Raw genomic sequence first — 25000 nt, forward strand, 5'->3', positions numbered from 1 at the left:
TAGTTTAGTTTAGAGATGAACCACCCCCACACTGTTTAGTTTAGTTTAGAGATGAAACACCCCCACACTGTTTAGTTTAGAGATGAAACACCCCCACACTGTTTAGTTTAGTTTAGAGATGAAACACCCCCACACTGTTTAGATTAGTTTAGAGGTGAAACACCCCCACACTGTTTAGTTTAGTTTAGAGATGAAACACCCCCACACTGTTTAGATTAGTTTAGAGATGAAACACCCCCACACTGTTTAGTTTAGTTTAGTTTAGTTTAGAGGTGAAACACCCCCACACTGTTTAGTTTAGAGATGAAACACCCCCACACTGTTTAGTTTAGTTTAGAGGTGAAACACCCCCACACTGTTTAGTTTAGAGATGAAACACCCCCACACTGTTTAGTTTAGTTTAGAGATGAAACACCCCCACACTGTTTAGTTTAGTTTAGAGATGAACCACCCCCACACTGTTTAGTTTAGTTTAGAGATGAAACACCCCCACACTGTTTAGTTTAGTTTAGAGGTGAAACACCCCCACACTGTTTAGTTTAGTTTAGAGATGAAACACCCCCACACTGTTTAGTTTAGTTTAGAGATGAAACACCCCCACACTGTTTAGTTTAGTTTAGAGATGAAACACCCCCACACTGTTTAGATTAGTTTAGAGATGAAACACCCCCACACTGTTTAGTTTAGTTTAGAGGTGAAACACCCCCACACTGTTTAGTTTAGTTTAGAGGTGAACCACCCCCACACTGTTTAGTTTAGTTTAGAGGTGAAACACCCCCACACTGTTTAGTTTAGTTTAGAGATGAAACACCCCCACACTGTTTAGTTTAGAGATGAAACACCCCCACACTGTTTAGTTTAGTTTAGAGGTGAAACACCCCCACACTGTTTAGTTTAGTTTAGAGGTGAAACACCCCCACACTGTTTAGTTTAGTTTAGAGGTGAAACACCCCCACACTGTTTAGTTTAGTTTAGAGGTGAAACACCCCCACACTGTTTAGTTTAGAGGTGAAACAACAGAACTTGAGGACAGATTTGCGCCTGTGTTCTTCTGTGCCTGTGCTCTGTGCAGTCTTCTTGTTACTGGGCCCAGTGAGTGCTGCTCCTTGGTTTGCTGTCCACTAATCTGCGTGTGTGTGAGAGAGCCAGTTCACAGCAAGATGCCATAAAGACCAACAAAGACACAGGCAGCCAGCACTCTCACACACCGCTTCTCTCCCTCTTCCACAGAATGCTGCGGACTTTTCCAGAAGCTGTAGATGTTGCAGTTTGAGAATTTGTTTTAGAACACATCTGTTAAATCAAACTGCTTGTGACATGCTTGTGGTGACTTGTGGCTCTTCAGCTCCGTTCAGTTCCGTTCGGTTCGGCGTCCGTCCGTCTCTGCAGTGTACTGGCATCACGGCTGGGTGGCGTCTGTATCTCTGTGTGCGCAGTCAGGCTGAGATGGGTCCCCCCTGACAGTAGCAGACTGTGTGGTGTGACTGTTATGTGTGGGGCTGGTTTATTCAGTCATTAGGCGCTTTCGGACCGAACAGTTCTAGGGTCTAATTCGATAGGAACTACCCCCTGTGGAGCTTCCCCTAGAACTACATTCGTTCTAGGGCCTTTTTTCTGTTTGCATTCGCACCGCCAGTAGGAACGGTGAAGTGACGTAAGCCGGCAGACGGTGCAGCATCTAAGAGCTGTTGTTTACGTCTAACCATGGATAGCTGCACATTTTTAAGTACAAATTTAATGACTTTTAAGACATTTTAAATACCTCCAAAAGGGAAAAAAATGCCATTACTGCGGCAAAAGAAATCGACAAACAAGACTACAGTATACGCAATTAGTTTTATTGAATTTGAATGACAGAAATATTGAGTGCACATTAGACATATAACTGCCTTCTCATTAACGAAAATAAAACTGTATGGCGACAGTACCTGTCCAATGGAAAAAAATGTCCCCCTGCATTTATGCATTTACCACCGCAATAGCAGTGAATGACTCGGTGGACATAGTAGTTTTCGGGTGCTAGCATAGCGCTTGTGCCTGACGCTTGCTCGTAGCATCGTGTTTTTTGGTTTTTTTTTCCCTTTTTCCCCGCCGCAGCCCCCAAATCGTAACCCGGATAAACACATTCTTATTTTAGTTTAAAATTCGGATCACAGCCACACAAGCGGACACACAAGCACCTACCGAAGCGGAATGTACGCTATCTCTTCAATGTACAAATATACATTGGACGTTGCAGAAATGGTCATTGTTGGGAGATATAAAATACCGGTAAAATAAAACATAAAAACCACGTCTCCCCTCCTACAATTCCAGACATTTTTAGACACGATATCAAAAACTAAATGTAATACGGTCCAAGACTTTATATTTCGTACGGATCTTTAAAAATGGCGGTTGCAATCATCGTATACCTGCGTCTGGACCAATGGCTGTATACCTACGTCACAAGGTTCCTATTGCGCTGCGAAAGTACCTACCCTGAAGTAGGAGCTAAAAAAGCCCCTCAAAACGGAGTTCTTAGAACTATAATCGTTCTAAGTTCCTGCGGTGCGAACACGCGAAAAAGGGGGTACTTTCTCCAACAGTTCTAAGAACTATGGAAAAGTTCCTCCGGTGCGAAAGCGCCTATTGTGTGGTGTGACTGTGTGACTGTGTGGGGCTGGTTTATTCAGTCATTGTGTGGTGTGACTGTTCTGTGTGGGGCTGGTTTATTCAGTCATTGTGTGGTGTGACTGTTCTGTGTGGGGCTGGTTTATTCAGTCATTGTGTGGTGTGACTGTTATGTGTGGGGCTGGTTTATTCAGTCATTGTGTGGTGTGACTGTTCTGTGTGGGGCTGGTTTATTCAGTCATTGTGTGGTGTGACTGTTCTGTGTGGGGCTGGTTTATTCAGTCATTGTGTGGTGTGACTGTTATGTGTGGGGCTGGTTTATTCAGTCATTGTGTGGTGTGACTGTTATGTGTGGGGCTGGTTTATTCAGTCATTGTGTGGTGTGACTGTTCTGTGTGGGGCTGGTTTATTCAGTCATTGTGTGGTGTGACTGTTATGTGTGGGGCTGGTTTATTCAGTCATTGTGTGGTGTGACTGTTCTGTGTGGGGCTGGTTTATTCAGTCATTGTGTGGTGTGACTGTGTGGGGCTGGTTTATTCAGTCATTGTGTGGTGTGACTGTGTGACTATGTGGGGCTGGTTTATTCAGTCATTGTGTGGTGTGACTGTTATGTGTGGGGCTGGTTTATTCAGTCATTGTGTGGTGTGACTGTGTGACTGTTATGTGTGGGGCTGGTTTATTCAGTCATTGTGTGGTGTGACTGTGTTGGGCTGGTTTATTCAGTCATTGTGTGGTGTGACTGTGTGACTGTGTTGGGCTGGTTTATTCAGTCATTGTGTGGTGTGACTGTGTGGGGCTGGTTTATTCAGTCATTGTGTGGTGTGACTGTTCTGTGTGGGGCTGGTTTATTCAGTCATTGTGTGGTGTGACTGTGTGGGGCCGGTTTATTCAGTCATTGTGTGGTGTGACTGTTCTGTGTGGGGCTGGTTTATTCAGTCATTGTGTGGTGTGACTGTTATGTGTGGGGCTGGTTTATTCAGTCATTGTGTGGTGTGACTGTTATGTGTGGGGCTGGTTTATTCAGTCATTGTGTGGTGTGACTGTGTGACTGTGTTGGGCTGGTTTATTCAGTCATTGTGTGGTGTGACTGTTCTGTGTGGGGCTGGTTTATTCAGTCATTGTGTGGTGTGACTGTTCTGTGTGGGGCTGGTTTATTCAGTCATTGTGTGGTGTGACTGTGTGACTATGTGGGGCTGGTTTATTCAGTCATTGTGTGGTGTGACTGTTATGTGTGGGGCTGGTTTATTCAGTCATTGTGTGGTGTGATTGTGCGAGGCTGGTTTATTCAGTCATTGTGTGGTGTGACTGTGTTCTGTGTGGGGCTGGTTTATTCAGTCATTGTGTGGTGTGACTGTGTGGGGCTGGTTTATTCAGTCATGCGACAATGGGATTTAGCTGTTCTGCTGCCTGGAGGAGCCTGAGAAGCGGCAACTTGTAAACCCAAGGCTCCATCTCTATCCGACACAGCAGCTATGACCCACGACCTGGCCTGACCCCTGCCTGACCCCCATCTGCTCTGCCTCTCCGACACAGTGTGGCAGCTAAAGTCCCGTGTATTGGGCTGATGCTGCCATCTCAGGCGTGGTTCGTCAGTACTCTGAGTGGAAGCGAACAGAGTGTTCAGGGGCTTAATGGCTTTAACTGTGTTTCAGTGCATCAGGATATCGCAAGTGTTGTCTCCTTCCTGTTTCTGACTGGCTAATTCACATGTATCTGTTGGTGCTTTCCACTCATCCCAGGAGTGTGAGAGTGTGAGAGTGTGTGTGTGTGTGTGTATGTGTGTTTGTATGTGTGTGTGTGTTTGTGTGTGTGTACGTATATGTACATGCATATATGTGTGTGTGTGTGAGCGTGCGTGAGCGCGTGTGTATGTGAGAGTGAGTGTGTGAGTGTGTGTATGTGTATTTGTATGCGTGTGTGTGTATTTGTGTATGTGTACGTGTGCGTGATGTAAACATGAAATGGGTTTTAACTGAAGGTTTAAGACTTGACTGGATTCTGATCCCCCCCCGCCCCCCAACCCACAGGTCACTTTCCGCACAAGGATTTATCACTGCAATATCAACAGTCAGGGCGTGATCTGTCTGGACATCCTGAAGGACAACTGGAGTCCAGCACTGACCATCTCTAAAGTGCTGCTGTCCATCTGCTCTCTACTGACAGACTGCAACCCCGGTGAGCAAGTACACCACACCACCGACTCACCAAACCAGCCTCTCCCAGTACACCACACCACCGACTCACCAAACCAGCCTCTCCCAGTACACCACACCACTGACTCACCAAACCAGCCTCTCCCAGTACACCACACCACTGACTCACCAAACCAGCCTCTCCCAGTACACCACACCACCGACTCACCAAACCAGCCTCTCCCAGTACACCACACCACTGACTCACCAAACCAGCCTCTCCCAGTACACCACACCACTGACTCACCAAACCAGCCTCTCCCAGTACACCACACCACTGACTCACCAAACCAGCCTCTCCCAGTACACCACACCACTGACTCACCAAACCAGCCTCTCCCAGTACACCACACCACCGACTCACCAAACCAGCCTCTCCCAGTACACCACACCACTGACTCACCAAACCAGCCTCTCCCAGTACACCACACCACCGACTCACCAAACCAGCCTCTCCCAGTACACCACACCACCGACTCACCAAACCAGCCTCTCCCAGTACACCACACCACCGACTCACCAAACCAGCCTCTCCCAGTACACCACACCACCGACTCACCAAACCAGCCTCTCCCAGTACACCACACCACTGACTCACCAAACCAGCCTCTCCCAGTACACCACACCACCGACTCACCAAACCAGCCTCTCCCAGTACACCACACCACTGACTCACCAAACCAGCCTCTCCCAGTACACCACACCACCGACTCACCAAACCAGCCTCTCCCAGTACACCACACCACCGACTCACCAAACCAGCCTTTCCCAGTACACCACACCACTGACTCACCAAACCAGCCTCTCCCAGTACACCACACCACCGACTCACCAAACCAGCCTTTCCCAGTACACCACACCACTGACTCACCAAACCAGCCTCTCCCAGTACACCACACCACCGACTCACCAAACCAGCCTCTCCCAGTACACCACACCACTGACTCACCAAACCAGCCTCTCCCAGTACACCACACCACCGACTCACCAAACCAGCCTCTCCCAGTACACCACACCACCGACTCACCAAACCAGCCTTTCCCAGTACAACACACCACTGACTCACCAAACCAGCCTCTCCCAGTACACCACACCACCGACTCACCAAACCAGCCTTTCCCAGTACACCACACCACTGACTCACCAAACCAGCCTCTCCCACTAATTACTGTGACTCCGCCCATTACTGTGACTCTGCCCATTACTGTGACTCTGCCCATTACGGTGACTCTGCCCATTACTGTGATTCTGCAAGCAGTCCCCGAGTTACAAACGCCAGACTGACGGACAACTCGTACTTATGAACGGACGGCCATAAAGCCTACTATACTAAAAATTGGAGTTAAATACAGGGGCTGCCTGTACTCACTACTGTGACTCATTACTGTGACTCATTGCGGTGACTCTGCCCGTTATAGTGCATCACTGAAAACACAAGGCAGGGTTTTAGCTTCACCTTTTCTTGTCTCACACACACACACTCACTCATACAATCAAATACATACACTTACACACACACACACACACACACTCCCTTCCCTATCACTTTCTCTCTCTCTCTCACACACACACACACACACACACACACACACACACTCACTCATACAATCAAATACATACACTTACACACACACACACACACACACTCCCTTCCCTGTCACTTTCTCTCTCTCTCTCACACACACACACACACACACACACACACACACACACACACAGCATGCACGCTAAGCATTCTTTTCAGCCTATGATGTTGATTCCAGCTGCAGTCTGTGTGTGATAATATGTTTGTGTGTGTGTGTGTGTGTGTGTATTCCAGCTGCAGCCTGTGTGTGATATGTTTGTGTGTGTGTGTGTATTCCAGCTGCAGCCTGTGTGTGATAATATGTTTTTGTGTCTGTGTGTATTCCAGCTGCAGCCTGTGTGTGATAATATATGTGTGTGTGTGTGTGTGTGTGTGTGTGTGTGTGTATTCCAGCTGCAGCCTGTGTGTGATAATATGTGTGTGTGTGTGTATTCCAGCTGCAGCCTGTGTGTGATAATATGTTTGTGTGTGTGTGTGTATTCCAGCTGCAGCCTGTGTGTGATAATATGTTTGTGTGTCTGTGTGTATTCCAGCTGCAGCCTGTGTGTGATAATATGTTTTTGTGTGTGTGTGTGTATTCCAGCTGCAGCCTGTGTGTGATAATATGTGTGTGTGTGTGTGTGTGTGTGTGTATTCCAGCTGCAGCCTGTGTGTGATAATATGTGTGTGTGTGTGTATTCCAGCTGCAGCCTGTGTGTGATAATATGTGTGTGTGTGTGTGTGTGTGTATTCCAGCTGCAGCCTGTGTGTGATAATATGTGTGTGTGTGTGTATTCCAGCTGCAGCCTGTGTGTGATAATATGTGTGTGTGTGTGTGTGTATTCCAGCTGCAGCCTGTGTGTGATAATATGTTTGTGTGTGTGTATTCCAGCTGCAGCCTGTGTGTGATAATATGTTTGTGTATGTGTGTATTCCAGCTGCAGCCTGTGTGTGATAATATGTTTGTGTGTGTGTGTGTGTTCTTTCCTCTCAGCGGATCCTTTGGTGGGAAGCATAGCGACTCAGTACCTGACCAACAGAGCGGAACATGACAGGATAGCGCGACAGTGGACCAAGCGATATGCCACATAGACAGCCGCAGGACCCGCCCCCTCACCAGCCCTACCTGCAGCAGTGTAAAGATTCAGGAGGCTACTTTACAACGTGCAACAAATCTTTATAGCCTTTACAATACGGACTTCTGTGTGTATGTTAAACTGGTTCTGCTCTGTGCTTTTACCCAATGCGGACTGGGATGACTCATACCACCAGGTAAATGCCACCAGAGTAGGACTGTGTAGCGGTAGATTTAGTTATGTTTAAATGCCTACTTGCAAGTCTTGCTTCTTTGGGATATAAAAAATGTATTTTGTGATGTAATAAGGAAACTGTTCCTAAAGTCAACCAAATATTATGGTGCATTTTAGCCTAATCCATTATCTGTATGAAGTAAAGAAAAAAAAACTAGCTGTAGATTATTAGAAATTGTCATTTATATGAAACCCAGATCCATTTGCAGTTCTGTGGTACCTGCTGTTGTGAACCCTGTTTTACCTTTGTCAGTTTGTAATGAAGAGATCTCATTGAACATTTTGTAGCTCACCAGAAATGAGCCAACACTGTAACACCCCCAAACACAATAAAAAACGAAAAACAAACACTGTAACACTGTAACACCCCCAAACACAATAAAGAAAACCTCCATAACACTCACAAAACACTATGGAAAAATCACAAACATACCAAAAAGACACACACACGCACACAGACAGGCACGCATGCGTGCGCACTCACACACACACAGACACGCACGCATGCACGCACGCACGCATGCACACGCACTCACACACACACACAGGCGCACACACACAAAATGTAGCCCCCTCGGGTAGGGTGTCATGTGTACACTGCACACACAGAGAAAGATGGAGAGAGAAAATGCAGTCAGTTAGTGTTGGGTCAATCCAATAATGAGACATGCCCTCTACTTCTATGCCCCAGTTCATTCACTACATTCAGACACCATATCATTCACTGCACTCAGACACCATATCATTCACTGCACTCAGACACCATATCATTCACTGCACTCAGACACCATATCATTCACTGCACTCAGACACCATATTATTCACTGCACTCAGACACCATATCATTCACTGCACTCAGACACCATATCATTCACTGCACTCAGACACCATATCATTCACTGCACTCAGACACAGTGTCATTCACTGCACTCAGACACCATATCATTCACTGCACTCAGACACCATATCATTCACTGCACTCAGACACCATATCATTCACTGCACTCAGACACCATATTATTCACTACACTCAGACACCATATCATTCACTGCACTCAGACACCATATCATTCACTGCACTCAGACACCATATCATTCACTACACTCAGACACAGTGTCATTCACTGCACTCAGACACCATATTATTCACTGCACTCAGACACCATATCATTCACTGCACTCAGACACCATATTATTCACTGCACTCAGACACCATATTATTCACTACACTCAGACACCATATTATTCACTGCACTCAGACACCATATTATTCACTGCACTCAGACACCATATCATTCACTGCACTCAGACACCATATCATTCACTGCACTCAGACACCATATCATTCACTGCACTCAGACACCATATTATTCACTGCACTCAGACACCATATCATTCACTGCACTCAGACACCATATCATTCACTGCACTCAGACACCATATCATTCACTGCACTCAGACACCATATCATTCACTGCACTCAGACACCATATTATTCACTGCACTCAGACACCATATCATTCACTGCACTCAGACACCATATCATTCACTGCACTCAGACACCATATCATTCACTGCACTCAGACACAGTGTCATTCACTGCACTCAGACACCATATCATTCACTGCACTCAGACACCATATCATTCACTGCACTCAGACACCATATTATTCACTACACTCAGACACCATATCATTCACTGCACTCAGACACCATATCATTCACTGCACTCAGACACCATATCATTCACTACACTCAGACACAGTGTCATTCACTGCACTCAGACACCATATTATTCACTGCACTCAGACACCATATCATTCACTGCACTCAGACACCATATTATTCACTGCACTCAGACACCATATTATTCACTACACTCAGACACCATATTATTCACTGCACTCAGACACCATATTATTCACTGCACTCAGACACCATATCATTCACTGCACTCAGACACCATATCATTCACTGCACTCAGACACCATATCATTCACTGCACTCAGACACCATATTATTCACTGCACTCAGACACCATATCATTCACTGCACTCAGACACCATATCATTCACTGCACTCAGACACCATATTATTCACTGCACTCAGACACCATATCATTCACTACACTCAGACACAGTGTCATTCACTGCACTCAGACACCATATTATTCACTGCACTCAGACACCATATCATTCACTGCACTCAGACACCATATCATTCACTGCACTCAGACACCATATCATTCACTGCACTCAGACACCATATTATTCACTGCACTCAGACACCATATTATTCACTACACTCAGACATCATATCATTCACTGCACTCAGACACCATATTATTCACTACACTCAGACACGGTGTCATTCACTGCACTCGGACACCATATTATTCACTGCACTCAGACACCATATCATTCACTGCACTCAGACACCATATTATTCACTGCACTCAGACACCATATCATTCACTGCACTCAGACACCATATCATTCACTGCACTCAGACACCATATTATTCACTGCACTCAGACACCATATCATTCACTACACTCAGACACCATATTATTCACTGCACTCAGACACAGTGTCATTCACTGCACTCAGACACCATATTATTCACTGCACTCAGACACCATATCATTCACTGCACTCAGACACCATATTATTCACTGCACTCAGACACCATATTATTCACTACACTCAGACACCATATTATTCACTGCACTCAGACACAGTGTCATTCACTGCACTCAGACACCATATCATTCACTGCACTCACACCATATCATTCACTGCACTCAGACACCATATTATTCACTGCACTCAGACACCATATCATTCACTACACTCAGACACAGTGTCATTCACTGCACTCGGACACCATATTATTCACTGCACTCAGACACCATATCATTCACTGCACTCAGACACCATATTATTCACTACACTCAGACACAGTGTCATTCACTGCACTCAGACACCATATCATTCACTGCACTCAGACACCATATTATTCACTGCACTCAGACACCATATTATTCACTACACTCAGACACCATATTATTCACTGCACTCAGACACAGTGTCATTCACTGCACTCAGACACCATATCATTCACTGCACTCACACCATATCATTCACTGCACTCAGACACCATATTATTCACTGCACTCAGACACCATATCATTCACTACACTCAGACACAGTGTCATTCACTGCACTCAGACACCATATCATTCACTGCACTCGGACACCATATTATTCACTGCACTCAGACACCATATCATTCACTGCACTCAGACACCATATTATTCACTGCACTCAGACACCATATCATTCACTGCACTCAGACACCATATTATTCACTGCACTCAGACACCATATCATTCACTGCACTCAGACACCATATCATTCACTGCACTCAGACACCATATTATTCACTGCACTCAGACACCATATCATTCACTACACTCAGACACAGTGTCATTCACTGCACTCAGACACCATATTATTCACTGCACTCAGACACCATATCATTCACTGCACTCAGACACCATATCATTCACTACACTCAGACATCATATCATTCACTGCACTCAGACACCATATTATTCACTACACTCAGACACGGTGTCATTCACTGCACTCGGACACCATATTATTCACTGCACTCAGACACCATATTATTCACTGCACTCAGACACAGTGTCATTCACTGCACTCAGACACCATATCATTCACTGCACTCACACCATATCATTCACTGCACTCAGACACCATATTATTCACTGCACTCAGACACCATATCATTCACTACACTCAGACACAGTGTCATTCACTGCACTCGGACACCATATTATTCACTGCACTCAGACACCATATCATTCACTGCACTCAGACACCATATTATTCACTACACTCAGACATCATATCATTCACTGCACTCAGACACCATATCATTCACTACACTCAGACACAGTGTCATTCACTGCACTCGGACACCATATTATTCACTGCACTCAGACACCATATCATTCACTGCACTCAGACACAGTGTCATTCACTGCACTCAGACACCATATCATTCACTGCACTCACACCATATCATTCACTGCACTCAGACACCATATTATTCACTGCACTCAGACACCATATTATTCACTACACTCAGACATCATATCATTCACTGCACTCAGACACCATATTATTCACTACACTCAGACACGGTGTCATTCACTGCACTCAGACATGCTATTGTTCAATGCTGATCTGTAAACTACAGATATAAACGGAAGGTCAATCTGTCAGTCATAAACACAGCACTCATACCTGCAGTGATTCTGCAGTACTATTCTGTCATGCCACGGTTTCCCCTAGCCTGAAAAGTTTTCCATCTATCCATCTGTTCGTCTGTTTTGACTTTTTGTATTTCTACAGCCCCCCTGTGGTGAATGTATGAAACAGAGCCTGGCAGTGAGCTGCAGCGCCATTGGTTGTCAGTAGTGTTGGTGTCAGTGGTGTTAGGGTCAGTTATGTGTGTACGGTAGTGTTGGTGTCAGTGGTGTGTGTACAGTAGTGTTAGTGTCAGTGGTGGTGTTGTCAGCGGTGTGTGTACAGTAGTGTTAGTGTCAGTGGTGTTGTTGTCAGCGGTGTGTGTACAGTCGTGTTAGTGTCAGTGGTGTTGGGGTCAGCGGTGTTAGTGTCAGTGGTGTTGGTGTCAGCGGTGTGTGTACAGTAGTGTTAGTGTCAGTGGTGGTGTTGTCAGTGGTGTGTGTACAGTCGTGTTAGTGTCAGTGGTGTTTTTGTCAGCGGTGTGTGTACAGTAGTGTTAGTGTCAGTGGTGTTGGTGTCAGCAGTGTGTGTACAGTCGTGTTAGTGTCAGTGGTGTTGTTGTCAGCAGTGTGTGTACAGTTGTGTTAGTGTCAGTGGTGTTGGTGTCAGCGGTGTGTGTACAGTAGTGTTAGTGTCAGTGGTGTTGGGGCCAGTGGTGTACAGTGTGTAGTAAACAGAGAGGTTTACTCTGCGCATCATAGATGTGCCTATGGAGACATGTGCAGGTCTGAATGTATTTAGTGACAGTTTGGGAGTTCAGCCCACAGTCAGAGTGGGCTTCTAACAGCGATGAGTGTTTTACTCTCCCTGGACACTGTCATGTGCTGCTGACTGGAGAGATGAGAGGTGTGCATGCAGTGGGTTTGGAGGTGAATGTGGATTCTGGCTGTGAGGTGGCTGTCCGCTGTTGCCTTGACTAATTAAAGTATAACACAGTCCAGTGCAGTACACACATCCAGCCTCAACAGTTTAATGAAAAATGATGCTTATGATACATCGTGGATTCCCTCTCTGAAACATATTATGGGTACAGTACTTCGTTTTGAAGTGTTCTCACGCTCTTCAGAAACGCTCTCATAGACACCACGGAAAATGCAGGAAAACAAAATCTCTCCAGACACTTGTGCTTAACTGGCGGAAGTGGTCGGGGTTTGTGTCATCCGTGAGAGTGTTGAAATGGTGTCATGAATTACACACAAGAACAACACAGTTCTCATTTCTTCACAGATCTGACCACACGAGGGAGACAAAGTATGCGTCTGTGCCACTCCACACACACTCCACACACAGGGCTAACGTACCAGCACAACGCACTGACTGATATCTGTGTTCATTTCAGCCCTTTGTGCGTGACCTTAAGAACTGGTCTGACGATTCAAACCTTGTTTGGTTATAGCAGAGCTAAATACAGATTGGGTTTGTTGATACAGAGTTTAAACCTTTGGGAGCAAAGATGTCTGCGGTTGCCAAAGGACGATAAACTGAGATGACTGTGAAGGGTCAGTGTGAGGGAATTCAGATGAAGAACCAGGGCTGCCATGGACACGCCCTGTGGGTGAGGGAGAGAGGAGCCTGATATCAGTCTAATGACGCTGAGGAATGAGAGTGGAGCTGCTCTACTGAGGAACCGTCGACACACACACACACACAGAGACACACACACAGAGAGAGACACACACAGGCAGAGACACACACACAGAGAGAGACACACACACACACAGAGACACACACACAGAGAGACACACACACAGGCAGAGAGGCAGATGCTGAAAGAGTGAGAGAGAGAAAGAGAGAGTGAAAGAAGCCCAGCATTGAGCCTGTTTCAGTCCTTGTCTCGCACGGAGAACGGTGGTTAATTCTGATGTGAGAACTACTCAGTGGTCTGTAAAGAGTGAAGAACAGGAGACCACTTGGACCTCCTCAGTGACTCTGATAATCACTGAGTTATGTTCCATGATGGCGCTTTATTGAAACACCAGGAAGTCAATCACCAGAGTCTGGTATGATTTCTCCCATATGCCTCACGGCTCACATAACATGCCCAAGTATTAAAATGGGTTGACAAATATACATGGTCATGACTTAGTTAAGAAAACAAGAAGAAAATGATGTGTGTGTGAGCCTTTAATATGTGAAGGCTTTTGTGTTTCCGGAGGACGAAGTGGCTTTTGCTCTCTCATTAACTGTGTGAGTCGTGCATGTGTTCAGGCCTGATCTTATTAAACTGTAGTTAAGTTCTCAGAAGAGGCCTAGAGGGCGTCGGGCCTTTTTCTGACTGCGTTGTTTGATCAGTGTTAAATGGACAAAGGGGGTGGTATTTGGTAGTGAATGAGTGGTATGCTGTTTAAGTGTGTGTGTGTGTGTGAAGGGACCTCTTCCCTACGGTGTTACAGCCATTACAAGTGGCTAGTACAATGACTTAATTGAGAGGGAGTGAGCTGTGGATTACCCTCTGTTCATCAGTGTGGCTGGGAAAAGCACTGAGCTCACATAACAATAGAGGCCCTGTGACGGAGGCGGCCGGCTGGGATTGCTTGGGCCTCTCCTTTTGTTTTTCAAGGACCAGGGTTTTCTTTGGCCACCGGTGGGATGACAGTCATTCAGACAGGGCCTTTTTAAGACCTGCTTCACCATCAGGCTGAAATCACACCGGGCCTGAGTGTCCACTCGCTCTAATGACTTTATTATGAGTTTAATAGAATCAGCGTTCAGAGTAATAATGCATTTTGTACGTTAAAGATTTCTGAAGAAGTTGGTGTGTTGACACAGTGTGTTAGAGTAGAGGACAGGCAGACACACATGCATGACTTTTATCTGTATGTTAGAGCAGAGACGGACACACACACACATGACCTTGACCCGTGCGCTCCTGTCTGCTGTCAAAGGTTCATTTTCCTGAAGATCAATCAAAACACCATCTGCAGAAAGGCTTGACGTTTGCGTGTATGTATGTATGTGTGTGTGTCTGTGTGTGTGCGTGTGTGTGTGTGTGTTTCCCATCCTGTTAAGCGTGGGCCACTGCAGTGCAGCCATGAGTGTGATGTACAGAGGGACAGGGAAGAGTGAGTGTAGTCAGGCCACAGTATAAAGAGACCGGGAACACTCATGCATTTCTGCTTTGATTGTGAGAACCTCTGTGTTTTATCACGTTACCTTAAAGGTGATGTATTAGTGTCAGATACAATGGCACTCGGCAGCAACTCATTCCTAAGACATCAGGGGTTGTGTGTGTTTGTCTGTGCATTTGTGTGTGTGCGTGCACGCATGTGCATGTACATGTGTGTATGTATGTATGTATGTGCACGTGTGTGTGTGTGTGTGTGTGTGTGTGTGTGTGTGGGAGGACTGATGAGCGCTGCCAGCAGATGGTGCTGTGACCATAAGGCTTTGGATGTGGAGAAACAGGCCAAAGTGGCTTTGTCTTCCTGATGATGGCTTTTACTAAGTGGCTCCTGTGGGAGTCTATTGTAATGGCAGTTTAGCAGTCAGACACCAACACGAGATACTTCCACAGACCACGGCTGCTGGAATTAAACCTGTCTTCCCCTGTCAGCTTTAAGAGCTGTCTGAAAATCTCTTCTCTCTGCTGGAGAGGAAACATTCGTACCAATACCGCAGCCTAGAGAGGAGTCGGTATATGCCTCTGTGCTCCGTATGGTGCGGTAAATCCATAATGTGTTACCTCAGATTTAATATTCGTTTTTACGACTGGCGGACAATATTTCCTTATGGACAGTATACAGAGTTAATAATGTGAATGCCCTGTCTAAGACCCCCGGGGGAAAAACCCGGTCTGAATGTGCATCCTCCTTCTTCTCTCACTGCCTTCATACTTCCCCTTACTAAAATCTGATGCTACATGAAAAAGAAACAGAAAAAGGAAGTGTATTGTTTATTGTTTTTGCAGTGTCGTGAAGTACATGGGTGTGCACCAGTCACTCTGTACATCAACCAGATTTTTTTTTTTCCTGTATATTTCGCAATGAGCCCGTTGGTTCAGAACACTGTCTTTTGGAAGGTTTGGGTCCTTGTGTTTCTAACCAGTAGAGTATATGTTTCACGCTGGTTTGGGTGGATCTGTGGAGAAACTTTGTACGGTGCGTCTCTGTCTGAGACTCTGAGATGGCTCATCTGGGCTTCAGACACCCCATTCGCCGGTGATTATTTATCAGCCAACAGACACCCCCCCCCCCCCTAATTATTTTAGCTCCTAATTGGCACCTAAACAAGGCGTCGGCAGCTTTCTTTGTGTCCTGTGTGAAGGTTGGTGTGCAGCCTGCCTTCCATCTCTCCTCTCCTCTGACACTCATCTGATTGGCTGAGAGACTGAGGAAACACAGTTCTCTCACAGTGATCAGCTCAGCCGCCCTGTGTCCCTGTTCTCTCCGGGTCAGCGCCACCTCGCTTGGAATGTCAGGAACTACTCTGTCTGGACAATTTCCTTCAACCTATGATTACATTTCATTTGACGTATTTGTAACTTATGGATCACTCCTCTGTAAAGGAGTCCATGAGGAGCCCGTCTGTGTGAGGAGCAATTTGGTCACAGGTCTTCAGATGATAGGCAGCAATGGTTTTTTCCCCAAAAAGATTATGGATGTGAAAATCAGAAAACCCTGCTGGCCTGGCAATGCTTAAGAAAGAGATTATTGAAAATTACAATGATTAACCACTGATTAATCACTCCGAAGGGTCTAAATAAACAAGTTAGCAGTGTTGAAAAAAGCCATGTTTAATCACTCTGAAGGGTCTAAATACTCGAGTTAGCAGTGTTGAAAAAAGCCATGTTTAATGGCCCCGCAGGCAGGCTCTGAGTTAGGAAAATGTTGTAGCTGATTTCTGAAAAAGGGCAGACATGGGTTTGCTCAGAGCAGAGGCTGTGTTGAGATGACCACGTATGGTCATAATGGTCTTTGTGAAAGCAGACACAGCATCCGGGGCATTCTGGCAGTCCACATGTTACCAGACAGATAACCTTTGATTCTGTGTGAAGTCGATTCTGTGGCTGTGTTGAATTTCCCTCCCCGACGACTGGGTGCAGCGTGTTAACTGGGCTCAGGGTTTCTCAAACACGCCCCCTCAGGAAACAGGACTGTCAGCATGTCCAAATAAGCACAGGATTATTTGCATTTTTCTGGACTTTCGCTCCTGAAGGGTTTGGTTGGGGGTTTTTTTTCTCTCCCATTTGAAGAGTCATTACTTAAGAGTAGAAACATGTAACATACAAAATCAAACTTGTATTAGTCACATAACGAAAGTATGTGTTTTCTAACTATAGCCACAGTGAGTTTCATTAGAGGAATAGTTTGACTAACCCATATTCCGTTTTATCAGAACGATCATTCATAAACTATATATGGCACTATAGAGCTCAAAGAGCCAGACTCTGACCTCTGTCTAACCTTTCCTTTGAAACGTGGAGCTGTTCATGTCTGTGCAGGCTGAGGTTCACAGGACCAGACCTGGGGTCAGCCTGTGACTCAACAAATTACTACTGTCTGCTGTCAGGTGAACGCTAGAGTTAGACCTAGAACAGGGTGAATCACAGCCTAGAATAGTACAGGACTATAAAGAATAATCACAGCCTAGAATAGTACAGGACTATAAAGAATAATCACAGCCTAGAATAGTACAGGACTATAAAGAATAATCACAGCCTAGAATAGTACAGGACTATAAAGAATAATCACAGCCTAGAATAGTACAGGACTATAAAGAATAATCACAGGTGGAATAAATAAAGCCGTCCAGTTACAGAGAACAGGTTTCCAAAGACCATCTCACACATGTGAGATTTAATACACACATATCAGCACACATGTGAGATTTTTGTGCAGTGGCTGAGTCATACAGGAAGAGTCTTTACTGTTGGAAATGGACCCCCCCAAAGATCAACTGCCTTGACTCATAAGGAGTCAATCTTTAAAAACATGAAACATGTCACAGAGGATGTTAAAGCAAAACAGGAAATGCTAGGAATGCTAAACCAATCCTTTTCTGTCACTTTGCCGTTTTGGTTTAAGGAAGATTCATGATTCATTTAACAGAAATGAAGTGATTTTATAAACAATTTAAAGATGTCTCTTTAACATGAAAAACATTTGAACTGTTGGAAGAAACGCAGTCAGGGTGTCTCTCCATGTTTTTCATTCAGTCCAGCAGAAGTCCTGATTCACAGTTGCCTGTGTTGTACTGGCAGGCTGAGGACAGCCATTTTTGAAGCTGTGCTGCTGATGTTTAGCGGCGAAGCTGGCGCTCAGCTGTGCGCAGCAGGGGTTCTGTGCGGGTCCATGAGTCGACCCAAGTGGCGCTAAAGCTAGCTGTTAGCCTGGTAAACAACAGAACATAACAACAGAGAGACTGAATGCTGGCAGAGTGGTGAGAATGTTAACGGGCAAAAAAAACCCCACAAAAAACTAGAAACACACAGACACACACGGACACACGGACACACAGACACACACACACACACGCACACATACACACACACACACAGCACTGAACTGATTCCCTAACACACACACACTAAGCCCTGAACTGATTCCCTAATACACACACACACACACACACACAGCACTGAACTGATTCCCTAACACACACATACACACACACACAAACACAGAGCACTGAACTGATTCCCTAGTACACACACACACACACAGAGCACTGAACTGATTCCCTAATACACACACAGACACAGAGCACTGAACTGATTCCCTAGTACACACACACACACACACAGACACATAGCACTGAACTGATTCCCTAATACACACGCACACACACACACACACACACACACACACACACACACACACACACACACACAGCACTGAACTGATTCCCTAATACACACACACAGCACCGAACTGATTCCTTAATACACACACACACAGCACTGAACTGATTCCCTAATACACACACACACACACACACGCACACACGCACGCACACACAGCGCTGAGCTGATTCATTTGCAGTGAAGGGAGAACTTTTGTAGGAAATGTGCAGGTATGTGACTAGAGTGGATTTGAGTGGATTTTCTCTGTGTTATTGAAAAGAAACTGCCTCTGATGACATCCACCGTACATATGCCAAAGCCCATCCCACTGTGTGTGAACTGTATCAGACACCAGTCAGTGCAATTTCACAGGAGTCTGGCCACCACAGACACATTCTCACAAGATTTCACAAAAACAGCTGCAGTAGCACTGCCTATAATATGTTTAGGTAGGATCTTTGACGTATTTATGATTTTGAAGTGTTTTTGATTATCGTGATGGATAGACTGGTTGGATCATGGTGAATGTCATTCACTCCTCTGTGAGGCTGAGTTCAATCATGTTGCATTTGTTAATCTCTGCTGTAATCTGTGGCTGCTTTGGAGGGTATAATCCGGCAGAGCCTGGCGTTCCTCTCCTCTGCAGGGCTATAAAACTGCTCCTGCTCCTCTGAGCGCTCACACCTTAAACGCTCAGCGGGCCTGGCCCTCTCTCCCCGTCGTAATTCACTGAGACGACGAAACAGAGTGGAACTTCAAAGCAGCTTCACCACCTCCTGATAAGACCTACAGATAACCAACACCAGGGCTTGACCAGACGACAGAGCCAAACCGGGGGTAGACTTCAAGACTATCACTTTGTTCAGAGCGAGCCTCTAGTTCTGTCTGCCTGTCTCTCAGACCAGAGCGGTTCCCCACAGAGACAGAGACATTTACTGGAGACAGGGGCTGTTCACTCTTTTAATACATTTCCTTTGTGTAATTAACAAAAGAACACTCTCTGCCACCGGGATCCATTTCTGGAGCGGAGGCACAGGCATGCTGTTCACTCTCTTTCTCGTGTGGCTTCACTCAGACCAAGTGCTGTAAATGACTGATGGCACAGCTCTGCACATTACGGTATAAATAACTGCATCCGCACATTAATTACCACCTCCGACTGGATTTCGCCGGCATCACACCCCGAGCTAATGGCAAAGCGTGTCAAAGCGTCGGCGGGAACCTCGACACCTTCCTGCGAAAATAAAGTGCTGAGGACGGCGAGCGGCACTCTCCAAGATTTCAGTGGAGGTGCCAGAACCCTGGAAATGAAAAGACAAGAGGAGGTGCAAACCTTGGCACCTTCTCAGGGAGTGGTGGGGGGTAGACACGTTTTCACGAATCTGTCATCATGTCTGTTTTTCTTTCCTCCTTTATTTTATTTTATTTTTGGTCCTGTCCAATCCCCCCCGCTGCCTGGTGACACCTGTCTCTACAACCGAGGTGGTTTGACGATACTTAGACCTGTCGACTGATTAGCACTTACCACGGCGCTTTGGAGACTTGTATGAAAAAATGCAATCAGACGCTTGAAAGGCGTGTGATGAAATGCGGCCTAATGTTGAAATGCGGATGAAAAAGATGATCTATTAGCCGTGATGAGGGGTTTCGCCAGGCAGCGTTTGAGTGTGTTATCTCCGGCACGGCGTCACTGAGAGTGTGACAGCACAGTGATGTTCAGTGCAGACTTGAGAAGAGAAAAACTTCAGAGAAAAAAAAAACACACAGAGCCATGGGGGGCGGCGGGGGGGGGGGGGAGGGGCAGCTTCACCCCCCCCCCCCCCCCCCCCCAAAATCGCTTTGAATATTTTACCACACATGAGATTTTCCCTAAACACAGACTGAGAGAAATATAGTTGCTGTTTCACAGAGGTTAAAACTACACTGTGATTCAGTCTCTGTAATAAGACCTGTTCTCTTTGTTGGAGACCTAGCCTATGCCAGCTGCCTCATGTAAAAATGTGTTTTATTTTCAAGCCAAATAGCAACAGAATCCTTAGTCACAAAAACACGGTCAGATCGTCCTAAACTGTTTAGATTTACCTAACGTAAGTCTGCCAAGTCAGAGTGGGTCACGTGAACAGTCCAAATGCACGGGGTGAAAAGCTGAGGTGGGTGTTTCTTTGCGAGCAGAGGGCCTCGTGTACGTGCCTGATTTCCACGCCTGTTTTCGGCCAGTCGGTCGTGTCTCAGGCCACCGTGAGAGGAGCAGAGGGAGTGTCTGAATGTGAGATCAACTGGTTTCCACTGGGAGTCTGGAGCAGCCACTACTCCAGCGCATTTCTCACCAGTGAACAAAAGCCAAACAGGAAACAGCAGCGGTCAGGGTTCACAGTGTCCCACTGACCCAGCTCGCCCCCCCCCCCCCCCCCCCCCCCCCCCCCCCCCAACCCACACCTCAGGACCAGCAAGAGCCCTGAGAAAACAGGAGGGACAACCTCAGTCAGTCCTTTTCCCAAGACCAAGTCTGTGGCCCAGCGTGACCCTGCTTTCCTCCTGTCAGACCCAGCTCTCAGGGCCCAGAGTGAAACCCAGTCAGACAGTCTGGACTCACCACTGCCCCATGCTTTTTCGTACTGCTGATTTTTAAAATTTGAATTAAATGCAGATTTTGAATTCGTCTGAATTCAGTTTTGTTTTTCGGTTGTGTTTTGAGCCCAGACATGGCGTGTCAGTTTCTACGCTCTAAGAAGTGAACATGGGAAAGCTATTTCTTAAACTGTAAAGATATCAACACATTCCAGCGTGTCCTTGTGGGCCGGTGCCTCTGTGGGATTGAATGTTATAGTGTGTTAATGCACAGTGCTTCTGTAGACCTGACTCATTTATGGTCATTTAGGTTTACTGCGCAATGGCTACACCAGCAGGCAGACGTGTGTACACTCGAGGACTCTGAGATCCGCCTACGGGCTGCAGATATCAACAGAATACTCACTGACATCTGTTAAGAACATCCTAGAACACTTAAGGAAAGCAACGTTAAAACCATGGTAGGGAAACTCTCTCTGTGTTAAAACCATGATAGGGAAACTCTGTGTGTTGATACACATGGGATGTAAAGCCAGAACATGAATGGACTGTTAGCCTGTAACAGCGGGATTGTCCTAAACGAATCAGAGACGTTATTGTGTGTCACAATCATGCTGCTCTCTGCCAAATTCAGGAGGATTTAACTGAGCCGCAGATTACCCAGAATGCCCCCCATCCCCCCCCAGGGTCGAGGAGGCCCAGTGAGAAAGTTTGTCTTACTGGGGGTGCACAAACTTTGGCAGGAAATAATAATGCAGGACTGAATATGACCCTAATTTTATTTATTTATCTTTTAAATAACCATTACATTAATGTCTACGAGTCCCTAATACAGAGAAAATGTTTAACTCACAGCCTGTCCTGAGTCCACGTCACTCACCATGGAGTGAGGCGTGTGTGTGCGTGTGCGTGCACGTGTGCACTTGCGTGTGCGTGTGCTCGTGTGCGCGTGTGTGCATGTGCGTGAGGGCTTGCGTGTGCTTGCATGTGTGCGTGTGCATGTGTGTGCTTGCGTGCGCATGTGTGTGTGCAGGTGTATGTATGTGTTGTGTGCATGTGTGTGTGCGTGCGCACGCGCGCGTGTGTGCGTGCGTGTGTGTGTGTGTGTGTGTGTGTGTGCCTGCGGGTGCTTGCATGTGTGCGTGTGCATGTGTGTGCACGTGTGTGCTTGCGTGTGCTTGCGTGTGCTTGCGTGCGCATGTGTGTGTGCATGTGTATGTATGTGTTGTGTGCATGTGTGTGTGCGTGTGTGTGTGTGTGTGTGTGTGTGTGTGTGTGCGTGCGCGCGTGTGTGTGGAGTCTTTTTCTTTCTTTTATTCCGTGTGTTCAGCGGTCTGACCGTGGTCGTGTCGGTTTGTTCTGAGTCAGAACCAGACTGTGGTTCCGGCTCAAGGTTGTGACTAAAAAAGGCATATCCTGTCTCGATCGGGCTGCTCAGGGACAGGAAGAGAAAGAGGGAGAAATGTTTAGCTTTTTTTTCCCCATGCCCATGTTCAGGCACACACACAGTTCAGAAAGAGCTCGTCTCCAGTCATCTACACACGCACACACACACACACACACACACACGCACACACATGCACACACACACACACACACACACACACACACACACACACACATACACACACACAGACAAACGTTCTGTCAGAACAAGCTACCTGCCCTTGATATAGACAAATTTACTCACGTACCACTAAAGCATTTCACTGACTTCAGCTACACTGATTATACTGTTACGTTCCACTTTACTGTCTGTGAGAATAATAATGCTCTATGTGTAGCTTTGAAAATATAGTCACAGTGAATCATAAAAGTGAGAGCATACATTTATCCTTTCCTGAAGCCAGTGTGCATGTTAGAGGGTGTGAACTAACACATAAATGATGAATAGTGATGAATTACGACTGAAACTATATGTTAATTTAAGAATAACAGTATATCTCTGTATATTACATACCTCATTCAGCCTCTCCAGCACAACAATGCATGTGTATTTAACATGTCATATAAATGATGTCAGTTTACATGCAGATCTGACAAACTGATCACACACCCAAAAGCAGCCTAGACGACTCGCTCTGAAATCCAGCACCTCAGTTATTTCAGGAAACAGTGACTCTGAGAGAGGAGGAAGGCTCTTTTCCTCCCCTGTGAGGTCTCTTTACATTGGTGGGAAGTTGTCTGGTGAATAATGCACTTGGCTGTTTAAAAAGAGAGACGAGCAGAGAAGAGGAGTCTGGGATGAAAGCGTGTAGGAGAGAGTGCGTTTATATATATGAAAGCCTTCCACTGAAGAATAGCACTCTGAGGTGTGCTGTTATTCTGTGCTGTCTCTGAGGGTTTGGGTGTGTGTGTGTGGGAGAGAGATTTCTTATGGGACCCAGAAACATGGAAGTCAGTGTGTTCTGTTGGACCAATTTATGACATGGGCATTGTTTGCAGAAGAAGAACCCCAGCTGTGATTTGCACAGGACCAATTAGAAATAGGAGCAGCGCTACCCTACAAGAGCAAGCACATGCCCCTCCAACACACACACACACACACACACACCAAACACACACTCACACACACACACACACACCCTCTGGTTCCCATTACATTTCACTTCTTACGCCTACTCATCTTCACAGCTGATAAATTACACAGTGTCCAGGTTCACATACAGCTGTTCTAAAGTAGTCACTTTTCTTTTAGCAGTGGCTCTAGACTGCTCCTCTAGCTTTTAGCTTACTCATCGATGTCTTGCCCGGGCCTGCATTAATAAAACCGTGACCTGTAAGATCTTCACATGCTCTCTTAACAAAATAAAGGCATTATTCCCATCGTTACGCCAGGAGCAGGGCCTGAGCGGAGCTCTGACAGTGCCTCCATCTCCCTGATTAATGAGGGTGTGGATCCTCACCACTCCGGGGGATTTCATTTGGATTATTCTTCCGTTAGAGCGCCTGACAGCGTGAATGCACCGTGGGTATGCGCCTGCATTGTTTTGTTATGTCCCTGTGGTATGTATATACAAAGAACAGACAGAATAATGGAGAGAGGTGATCATAGCTGCTGGTTTTTGCAATTTTCTTTTTGGTTCGGGGCAGAGGTGAGAGGTCACACTCTCAGATCTTGTTTCGCACTTTTTGTTGGGGCAAGGCCAGAGATGACGTGTGAATCTCCTCTTTTAGTATTCGACCTCCTTCCCTTCTCCCTCACTGCACCTGTAAAAGCACACAGTGTGCAGTGTGCAGTGTGCGGTGTGCAGTGTTCAATGGTGTGGGCTTTGTTTCTGCTGTTTGCTGCATCTCTAAGCCAGTCTGCTCCATACGGGTCTGTGCTGGTGGCTTGTGTTTGGGAGAGGGGATGTAATCTGAATGGGTGGAAATGTTAAGTGAATCAGTCCTGCTGTGCACCCATGTGGAGCATGATTATTCTCACTAACAGTCAAAGATCTCCACAGCCTGCTTAAACGGCTCTGCTCCGGCAAAGCTGGCCTGCCGTCCAGCAGCGGTGTCAATGAAATATGAAATGACCATATTATATATTTATCTAGTCTCTTTCAAATAGACTCAGAGGAAAAGCACGTGTTTAAACCATGAAACGTCGTGGGGTACATATGTGAGACGGCAAATTTTCATATTTACTT

At 46.1% G+C, this 25000-nt stretch overlaps 1 protein-coding gene across 1 annotated transcript in view; it reads left to right on the plus strand.

The window, feature by feature from the left end:
• Positions 1-8027, plus strand: part of ube2e3 (ubiquitin-conjugating enzyme E2E 3 (UBC4/5 homolog, yeast)) — a 43855-nt gene extending 35828 nt beyond the window's left edge. The window contains exons 5-6 of the mRNA XM_030786366.1: positions 4641-4788; positions 7364-8027. Of these exons, the coding sequence (XP_030642226.1) occupies positions 4641-4788; positions 7364-7461 (246 nt within the window). The 3' untranslated portion in view covers positions 7462-8027. The remainder of the gene's footprint in view (positions 1-4640; positions 4789-7363) is intronic.
• Positions 8028-25000: the final 16973 nt, after the last annotated feature.

The sequence above is a fragment of the Chanos chanos genome, chromosome 10 (assembly GCF_902362185.1).
Source record: "Chanos chanos chromosome 10, fChaCha1.1, whole genome shotgun sequence".
Lineage (NCBI taxonomy): Eukaryota > Metazoa > Chordata > Actinopteri > Gonorynchiformes > Chanidae > Chanos > Chanos chanos.